We start from the raw sequence: 9859 nt of genomic DNA on the forward strand, positions 1-9859 counted from the left end.
CCCTAACTCTGCATGATCTGCCCCGAGCTCAATCTAGCCACTTGCTGAGAGCAATCAGGGACTGGAAACTAGAGTCCAATGTGAGTAACTATATTATTAGAGAGTATGACAGGTATACAGTACCTAGAGTCCAATGTGAGTAACTAGAGAATAGGAAGCATTGGACTCTGCAGTACTGTCCGATGTTTTGTAAACAAAGGTAAACAAAGGAGCCACAAAGGCGGAATAATAGAGAACACAATGAATACTGAATGGTACAGGGATAGATAGAGAAAGGAATGAAAATATAGAGGTAGCACAAAGGTGCAGAATCACCAAAACTAACACTCCCCCCTGATGCTGCACCTCCCAAGCATCAGCTCCCCCCTGCTCTAATCAGTCCCATCATCTTCCTGAACACTTCGACTTTAGGCTTGGCAAGAGCCTTGGTCAACAAGTCAGCAGGCATTTCAGCAGTGGGAACAAAGGTAGGAGCAATCTGCCCAGAGTCAACAACATCTCTCAACCAGTGCCATCGCAAATCAAGGTGTTTCATGCGACCATGGTGCTCAGGGTTCTTGGATACAGAGATGGCAGATTGGTTGTCAATGTGAAGGGTAGAAGGAGAGGTGATAGGATAGCCCATTTCCTTCAACAAATTTCGCATCCAGCAGATCTCTTTGCCAGCCTCAACAGCAGCAATATATTCTGCTTCAGTGGTGGATAGAGCAACAATGTTCTGAAGCTTGGAGCTCCAGGAGACAGCACCAGATCCCATCTTGACAATATAGGCACCAGTAGAACGACCAGAGTCCTTGTCACCACCTTGATCAGCATCAGAGAAAGTGGTGAAGAGTTCAGTGGAATTGGGATCAGGACCAAGGACAAGGGAGTGATCAAGGGTGCCTTGCAAGTAGCGAAACAAGTGCTTGACAGCGCTCCAGTGAGTGAGACCAGGATTAGAGTTATATCTGGCAAGGACTCCAACAGTGTAGGCAATGTCAGGACGAGTGGTGGTGGCCAAATATATCAGAGCACCAACAGCAGCAAGGTAGGGAATGTCCTTCATCATGGCAGCATCACTGGATGTCTTGGGAGACATGTCCTTGGTGAGGCGCAAACCAGGATCCATAGGAGTGGACACAGGTTTGCAGTCCTTCATGCCAAAGCGCTCCAGAATGTCCAGAGTGTACTGATGTTGGGACAAGGATATAGTGCAATTGCTGATGTCTCTGGTGATGGATATGCCAAGTAGGTAGGAAGTAGGGCCAAGATCACGAAGCTTGAAGTGCTGGGAGAGATCCTTGACAGCTTGGTCAAGTGCAGAAGTAGAAGTGGATGCCAGTGTCATGTCATCAACAAAGACAGGCAGGATAATGCGCACATCAGCTCTGTTAAAGACATAGATGGCAGAGTCTGAATAAGTACGCTTGAATCCGAGTTTTTCAAGCACAGTGTGCATCTTCTGGTTCCACATTCTGCCTCCCTGCTTTGTCCCATAGATGGCCTTGTCCAACTGGCAAACAAGATTGCGAGGACCCTGATGGAATCCCTCTGGCTGGTGCATGTAGACCTTGACATCCATGACTCCATTGAGGAATGCATGGGAAATGTCAATGGAGCGCAAATGGAGGTTGTGGATGGCTGCAATGGCAAGGACAACTCTGATGGACGATATACGGACAGTGGGTGCAAATATTTCGAGGAAATCAAAGCCAGGACGCTGGTTATAACCTTTGGCCACATATCTGGCCTTGTAGCGCTCAACAGTGCCATCTGAGTTGCGCTTGATCTTGAAGACCCACTTGCCACCAATTGCCTTGACTCCAGGAGGTAGTTCCACTAGTGACCAAGTACCATTGCGCTCATGAGCTTGGAGCTCTTCCATGGCTGCCTCTCTCCACTTGTTAGCATCTGGGCGCCTCATAGCATCTGCAAACGACCTAGGTTCAGCAGAATCACCAAAGTGGGCTATTTGATCACCATCTGCCTCAGAATCACTGTCACTGTCAATGGCAGGAGTGGGTTCTCTGTGTTGAACCCACCACTCTCCAGGTGGTTTCTTAGCCCTAACAGGACGTCTGAGAGCAAGAGGCATATCAGGAGATGGTGAACGATGAAGAGGTTGGTCTGGGAGTACAGGAGGCTGATTTACAGGAGGTTCTGGATCAAGGTCCAAATGAGGCCCATTGTCAGGCAATGGCTGAGGCTGCTGAAGCGCAGCTGGTGGGCCCATATCTCCCCCTGGACCTGGTGCAGGCACATCCTCAATCAGGCCCAATGGCATGGATAGCGCAGGTGGAGTAGGAGGTGGAGCTGGAGGTGGCACATTGTCAGAAGACCTCTTCAAGCCAGGGAAGTAGCGCTCATCAAAATCAGCTCTCTCAGAGATAACAGTGCGCTTGGTGGTAGGATTGTAGAATTTCCATCCCTTGTACCCCTCAGGGTAACCAATGAACACACATTTCTGCATATGAGAGCCAAAGACGCCCCTCTTGTCCTTTTGTACATGCACATAGGCAGTGCAGCCCCAAACGCGAAGGTGAGACATGTCAGGCTTGCGTCCATACCACAGCTCAAAGGGAGTGGCATGGGCCACTGCATCAGTGGGACACCTGTTCCAGACATGCACCAAAGCGGACAGACATTCACCCCAAAAGCTATTAGGCAATCCAGACTCTGATAACATGGCAGTGATACGCTCAGTCAGAAGTCTGTTTGCTCGCTCTGCCACACCGTTCTGCTGAGGACGATTCCTGGTGGTATGCTGTCTCACAATCCCATGGTCATCTGTGAATTGCTCAAATTCCTTGGAGATGTACTCTCCCCCTTTGTCATCACGCAGAGCCTTGATTTTGCGCTCCAATTGAGTCTCGGCATAAGCCTTGAATCTCTTGAAAGCATCAAAGACATCTGACTTGGCCTTGAGAGGCACAACAACACGGAATCGACTGTGATCATCAATGAAGGTGACCCAGTAGCGATAACCAGAGAATGTGGGGGAAGAGACTTGGTGAACATCAGAGTGGATGAGGTCCAAAGGATGAGCAGAGCGAGTATCAGATGAGGGGAATGGATTGGCATGCATCTTGCCAGACAAGCACGGTTCACAGACAGGATCAGGAGCAGCCTTGGAGTCCAGTGTCAGCCCAGTGACCAGATCTCTCTGTATCAGTCTCTTGACATCAGCATGATGGTGGTGAGCCAATCTGCGATGCCAGAGCGTCAAATCAAGTGGTATAGTCGCAGTAAAATGTCCCAATTCAACACAAGCAGCAGTAGATCCATCAAGGAATGCTGCATTGTTGTCATTGATAGTTGCAGTGAACAAGAGAGTGTTGTCACGCATAAAGGACATGGAATGAGACGAAATGGTGACATTGAAACCACTTTGACGAGTTAAATACAAGACTGAGAGGAGATTATTTCGAAGATCTGGTACATGGAGCACTCTAGAGAATTCCACAGGCCTAGCCACTTTGCCATTCATCACAGGATTAAACACCACAGTACCAACACCAGCTGAATAGACAACAGTGTGATCAGCCAGCTTGATTGGCACACGATATGGGGTATAGTGGTGCACCCAATGACGATGAGGTGTCATATGAGAAGTGGCGCCTGTGTCTGCATTCCAATCAACGTCAGCATCAAGTTGGAGAGGGCAGTGAGGATCAGAGGGATGAATGGAACGAAGACTTGCATTTCCAGCTGATTCAGTGACCACAATAGATGAATTGGCATTGTTGGGCGAAGATTTGGGCTGCTGAGAGGTATTCTGAGAGTTGCTGGAGCCTGCCTGAGCCTTATTGCCACGCTTGTAGCGATTCTTAGCGCCCTCCACCGCCTGTTGGCGACTGATAACATATCTGTGGCATTTATCCTGGGTATGACCAAGTAAACCACAGAAATCACACTGAATGCGAGTAGAGGTGGTGGATTGGTTGCAATGATGGCAGTTAGGATGGGTACAGGTGCTATTGGCAGTGGTAGACGAAGAATGCAAGGCAGAATCGACTTCAGCACGACGACGGCGATTGACCTCTTCAGCAAGGAAAGCATCCCTGAGCTGGGTCTTGTCCAAGGTGCCCAGAAGCAGTAAAGATGAAGTGAAGTGGGCATACTGATCAGGAAGCGCCCTAATCATGGCCATACATGTCAGTTCATCGTCCAATTCAGCCAATTTAAAGCCTGTAGGACGAAGATTTTGAATCTGATGCATGCCTTCGTCAATCCTGGTCATGAGAGACTGCAGGGACTCGTCCTCCTTCTTTCTGATAGAGAAGAAGTCGTCATAGGCGTTAAATCTCGTCCCAGGCTTCTTAGAGACGTGCACAATGGCCAGTTTCTCCCAGATCTTGACAGGATCATCAATGATGCCATCAAGATGGATGCGCTGCTCTTTGGTGACATTGAGGTATAATGCACCAGCAGCCTTTTCAGCTCTCAACTCCCATTTCTCTATTGCTTCAGCGTCAGTCCCAGGACACTTTTCAGCACCAGAGACAAGCCTCCACAGTCCCTTGGTCATCAACCAAGCTTGCATTTCACCACTCCACTGGGGGTAGTTAGTGCCAGACAAGGGATGGAACTTGGGATCAGAGTCAGACATGATGGGTGTTGTATAAGACGATAGAGCAAAGATAAATGATGTAGGAGACGGCTATAGGCGATGAAACAGTGGCAAAGACAATGGGTAACAGTAGGAGGTGAGCAGATAAGATGGTGAGGCGGTAGAGAGAGGATATGGAGAGGGTCAGAAAGCGCAAGGATAGGTCCAAATAGGGTCCAAAAAGCGTCCAAAAGCGATCCAGGAGGGTGCTAAGGCTTCCTAGTGCTGCTACAGGGTTACGCCTGTGTTCCCCTTTCAATACCACACTGATATTAACAGAGAAATCGCCTCGAGACAGTGTTGGTTAATAGGGCTTGTATATGAGTCAACAAAGTGACTTAAGCTCCCCAAACACCGCAGACTGAGAGAGGCTCTAGGCAACAGCAAACTGAGGCAATGCAAGCGAGCTTCACAGTCTATAGGCTTGTTCTATCTGATAATGGACAGAGTAGAGAAGATTGGAGCTTTATGCACACACCAGATATGCCAAAAAGCGAAAAATAGGGCAAAAAGTCGAAAATGATGCAGAGACAGATAGGATGGATGGATTGCCCCCTAATCAGAGGTATATGGAACATTTATATAGAGCAATAGATGGCCCAAATATCACAACAAGTGAAGCACAGGATGTGGAGATATGCAATAGGGGTGCAATAGGGGTGAAAGTGCCAAAAATGCGAACTTCACAGAGGGTGATGGAGTGGATGGATTGTCCCCAAATTGAGGGTGTAGAGTGCGATAGTATAGGGTACTAGATGGCTCAAATAGGGCCAAGATCCGAGCACAGGATGTGGAGATATGGAGTAGGGGGCCAAAAGGTGATCAAATGATGATGAAGGCTCACAGAAAGATCCAGCTCAAATCCAACCGCTCTGACAGGTCTCCTAGGGTTATTTAGGGCGTAGAAGATGATGGTAGAAGTTTGGGGACGATCAGATAAGGATTGGATGAGATATGATGCAGATAAGACCAAAAAAGCGTCCAAAATGGGGGTAACTTGCAACAAGGAGTTGTTGTTGGAGATCAGGATGAGATCAGAGTAATCTGAGGTGATGGATGGGATAATAGGAGTCCCAGAAGACGATGGTTACGATGGATAAGCAGTAGGACGCTTGGATGGTGAGATATGAGGTCAGGAAGATGGCTAGAGCACAGGGCTCATAACCTATTGAGAACAAAGCTTGAAGGAAGTGTCTAGCCACTTGCTGAGAGCAATCAGGGACTGGAAACTAGAGTCCAATGTGAGTAACTATATTATTAGAGAGTATGACAGGTATACAGTACCTAGAGTCCAATGTGAGTAACTAGAGAATAGGAAGCATTGGACTCTGCAGTACTGTCCGATGTTTTGTAAACAAAGGTAAACAAAGCAGCCACAAAGGCGAAATAATAGAGAACACAATCAATACTGAATGGTAGAGCAATAGATAAAGAAAGAAATGAAAATATAGAGGTAGCACAACTAGGTGCAGAATCACCAAAACTAACATGTCAGAGTATATTCTAACAAAAACATCGGTCACTCGTCTTGCCTGGTTGGAGCGTGGGTGGGTAGTTTTTGAGCTGGAGAAGGTTCATCCCCTTGCGTCGCCCATGTTCATCGCTGTCCCATTCACTTAGGTACACTTATCTTTTGTCCATCGTCTTTGCTACAGCTACACCTATCACACGCTGCCTGGGACTCACTTGTTCCAAATTGGAACTATTCCTCTCCCTGCCTCGTTTGATCAGGTGGTCCAACACAACCAGTCTATTGGTAAGGCCATGGAACTGTCGGATTTGGACTAGGTGGTGGACCGGTGGCTCCAGTTTCTTTTTCTTGAGCAGAACATTCATTTACAGTGCAATTATTTTTGATTTTTGAATCATTTTTATGGACACATATTTTTTAGAATGCCTGACTGACAATAAAGGAACTGTGTTGATACTGATAGTGTTTTGCCTTGCCCTTTTTTTACTGCATCTTCCCATGACATCATGATTTTCCTGCTCTCTTTTTGCTATTGGACTTTACTTTATGGCTGTACAAACCTGTGACATTACTCACAGCATTTATTGTTCTATCTTTTTCTTTTCCTTTTTTTGACAATCTTATCCTGTACTACCTACGCAGGATTCATCAGCGTACATTCCTTCCTTCATATTCTTTCTCATTCTTTTTGCACAGCTATACTGTGCATAGCCTACTTTTCTTTTACTATATAAACCCCTGTATTTTACCTTGTAAAAAAAAAACAAGTAATCCAATCCAGACTTCTACTCTACTCTCAAGTTCACTACTCTGCTACTTGTGATCCAGTGTGGTCACAACACTTCCCACTTCTACCACTGTTAACTGCTGTCATTGTCACTTGTCACTTTTGAAAGTGATTGTCATCCCCTTCGATTAGAGTCCTTCTGAGCAATACAGTTTGTGCGTCAGGAGCCTGCTATCACTGGGAACCTCATCACCTCGTCATCCTTTTTGTTCTCAAACCTACCTTGTGCTACAATTAGCAAGGTAGTGCTCGTCTATACTCGCCACAAAGCCCCTATCTGTCTATAAATTCAACTATCCCTCTTCCTCAAAACCCACACTCATACACCTCTGGGTTTTACTTTGAAGGATCTTTATACGTACCACCCCACGAACAACCAGACCACTTCACTGTTCTAGGAGGCAAAGCCCATAAACAAGTTCTGTGGAATCTGGGAGGATTGTGTGTTAGTTTGTTTCTCTGTGTGGTTTTCTAACAACAGTTCTCATCATCGACATTGCGGGTTCCAACCATTCGGGTTGCAGCCAGGGTAGGGTGCTCCTATGGATATCAGCGCAGTCCAGGGCGGACAGATGCACAGATTCGCCTGCTACAGCTGTGGGCAGGATGGGCACATAGCCCAAAAGTGTCCAAACGAAGTGCAGGCCGCTCAACAAAAAAATAACCAAGGGTGTCAGGCACACCAATTAGAAACAGAAAAGCCAGACGATCAGTTCAACACTCTGGCCGGTTGTTCGTACGACGAAATCTGGGCCTTCTTTTACGACCAGCAGGTCGCTGAGATGAAGGCTCAGGGAAAAGAGTTTGGAGCTTAGGTCACTTGGGTGCCTTCGCTCCTACAAACAATGAAGTAAACCACAACAAGGTGGCCCCTGCTCCGGGGTGTTGCACGAGCAATAATGGAAAGAAGAAGGTGGCTCCCCAATTTGTAAATAGATTTTGAAATTTGTTATCAGAAGTATGTACTTGTATGAAGCATTGCAATTGTAATATTTATAATACTACCGCTGCACCAGCGTCTCCTTTGGAGTGTGGCCCCAGCGAGACAAACACTAGGGTGTTTGATTCTGGTAAAAATAAAATAGAAAAAAATTTAGCTTTTGACACTTTTTCTTCTTTGTTGGAGCCACCCTTTCCCAAAATCCCAAAGTGTGTGTTGATGCGCACATATTTATTCCAAAAAGAGATCCGTTTAGACATTGGTGTGAAAAACCTTGCCCAGGGCATAGTACACCCAACCAGCGCACTGCTTGATTCAGGTGCTAACAGAATCTTCATATATCAGGTCTGGGCAGAGAAAATTGGACTCCCCCTTGTAAAATTAAATGTATCTATTCCCATCTATAACATTGACGGTACACTTAACGCAGGTGGCTGTATCACAAATGTTCCTTTGTTGTCGAATACCAAGGATACAGAGAACAAGTCACTGCCGAAGCTACCCAACTAGGGAAGATTAATTTAATCTTGGGCTGGACCTGGCTATTCAAACACAATCCTGACATTAACTGGCAGACAGGGGTTGTCACATTGTCACGTTGCCCTCAGGAGTGCGTGAACATGGGTAAACCGAATCACGTCCGTCACAATGAGGGTCTTGAGAAGATAAACGCTGGTCACGTTTATGAGCTCAGATCTCCAGAAAAGATTGACGATGATGAGGTAAAACCCAAGGAAGAGATTAAAAGGCTGGTACCTCCCGAGTATCATAACTTCTGGAAAGTCTTTTCACAACATAAATCAGAGCGCTTCCCAGAGGCTAAGCCTTGGGACCATGCTATAGATTTGAAAGACACCTTCAAACCGAGAAAAGAAAAGGGCACATGATTCCCCTCTCTGCTCCAGAAAGAGATGAGGTCTCAAGTTCCATAGATAAACAACTTAGGAAGGGTTACATCAGACCTTCCAAAAGCCCTATAATGTCCCCGGTGTTCTTCATTCCTAAAAAGGATAAAAAGAAGTGTATGATTATGGACTATCATTACTTGAATGAGTACACGGTTAAAAATGCATATCCACTGCCTTTGATCAGTCAGCTAGTAGACAAGCTGGCTGGTGTCAGGATCTTAACAAAGATGGATCTCCGATGGGGGTACAATAATGTACGCATCAAAGAAGAAGGCCGTGTTCACGTGCCATCAAAGATTCTTCGAGCCCCTCGTTATGTTCTTTGGGTTGACCAATTCACCGGCAACCTTCCAGAGCATGATGAACAAGATCTTTGCGGATATGGAGAACTGTGTTGTCATTTATATTGACAATTTGTTGATATTTACAAAGTCGGATGAAGAGGCTGAGCATGACAGGATTGTGCAAGGAGTCCTTCGACACTTACAGAAACGGGACCTATTTGTCAAACCCAAAAAATATAACTTTAAAGTGAAGGAAGTAGACTTCCTTGGTATGATAATTGGCCAGAACAGAATCAGGATGGACCCTGAGAAAGTTCAAGCTATATTGGATTGGCCTGAACCTACTTGCGCCAAAGGAGTTAGGGCCTTCCTGGGCTTAGGTAATTTCTACCAAAGGTTTATCAAAAATCTTGCAAAAATCACGAGACCGTTGAACGATGTCACTAAAAAGGATATCATTTGGCACTGGGGTGCCCAAGAACAAGAAGCTTTTGATAAGCTTAAACAGGCATTTACAACAGCGCCCATATTAGCATTTCCAGAATTAGACAAAGAGTTCCGGCTAGAAACTGATTCTGATTTTGCTACTGGGGCTGTTTTGTCAATTAAATGCCCTGACAATCTTTGGAGACCTTGTGCCTATTTATCACATAGTTTGTCGCCTGCAGAGCGCAACTATCAAATATACGACAAAGAGATGCTAGCCATCATTAGAGCCTTAGAGCACTGGCGGCACTACTTAGAAGGTGCTAGACATCAATTTGAAATTTGGACTGATCATAAGAATTTGGAGTATTTTATGACGGCCCAAGACTTGAACCAAAGACAGGCCCACTACGCAGTATACTTGTCAAGGTTTAATTATATATTAATTCATA

General features: G+C 45.9%; 3 protein-coding genes across 3 annotated transcripts; 1 reads left to right on the top strand and 2 right to left on the bottom strand.

Moving 5' to 3' along the window:
- Nucleotides 1–3363: 3363 nt before the first annotated feature.
- SERLADRAFT_390122 (uncharacterized protein) lies at nt 3364–3789 on the bottom strand (the record flags this gene model as incomplete). The annotated part of the gene is made up of 2 exons (XM_007318558.1): nt 3364–3606; nt 3683–3789. A coding segment is annotated over one exon (185 nt), but the record flags the coding sequence as incomplete, so codon positions are not given.
- Nucleotides 3790–4086: 297 nt separating this feature from the next.
- SERLADRAFT_390124 (uncharacterized protein) lies at nt 4087–4537 on the bottom strand (the record flags this gene model as incomplete). The annotated part of the gene is made up of 1 exon (XM_007318559.1): nt 4087–4537. A coding segment is annotated over one exon (198 nt), but the record flags the coding sequence as incomplete, so codon positions are not given.
- Nucleotides 4538–7391: 2854 nt separating this feature from the next.
- Nucleotides 7392–7664, top strand: SERLADRAFT_438224 (uncharacterized protein; the record flags this gene model as incomplete). Its single annotated transcript, XM_007318560.1, has 2 exons — nt 7392–7446; nt 7519–7664. 2 exons carry the CDS (start codon nt 7392–7394, stop codon nt 7662–7664), a joined length of 201 nt encoding a protein of 66 aa, XP_007318622.1.
- Between the last annotated feature and the right edge of the window lie 2195 nt (nt 7665–9859).

This window comes from Serpula lacrymans, assembly GCF_000218685.1.
Source record: "Serpula lacrymans var. lacrymans S7.9 unplaced genomic scaffold SERLAscaffold_7, whole genome shotgun sequence".
In the NCBI taxonomy this organism is placed as follows: Eukaryota; Fungi; Basidiomycota; class Agaricomycetes; order Boletales; family Serpulaceae; genus Serpula; species Serpula lacrymans.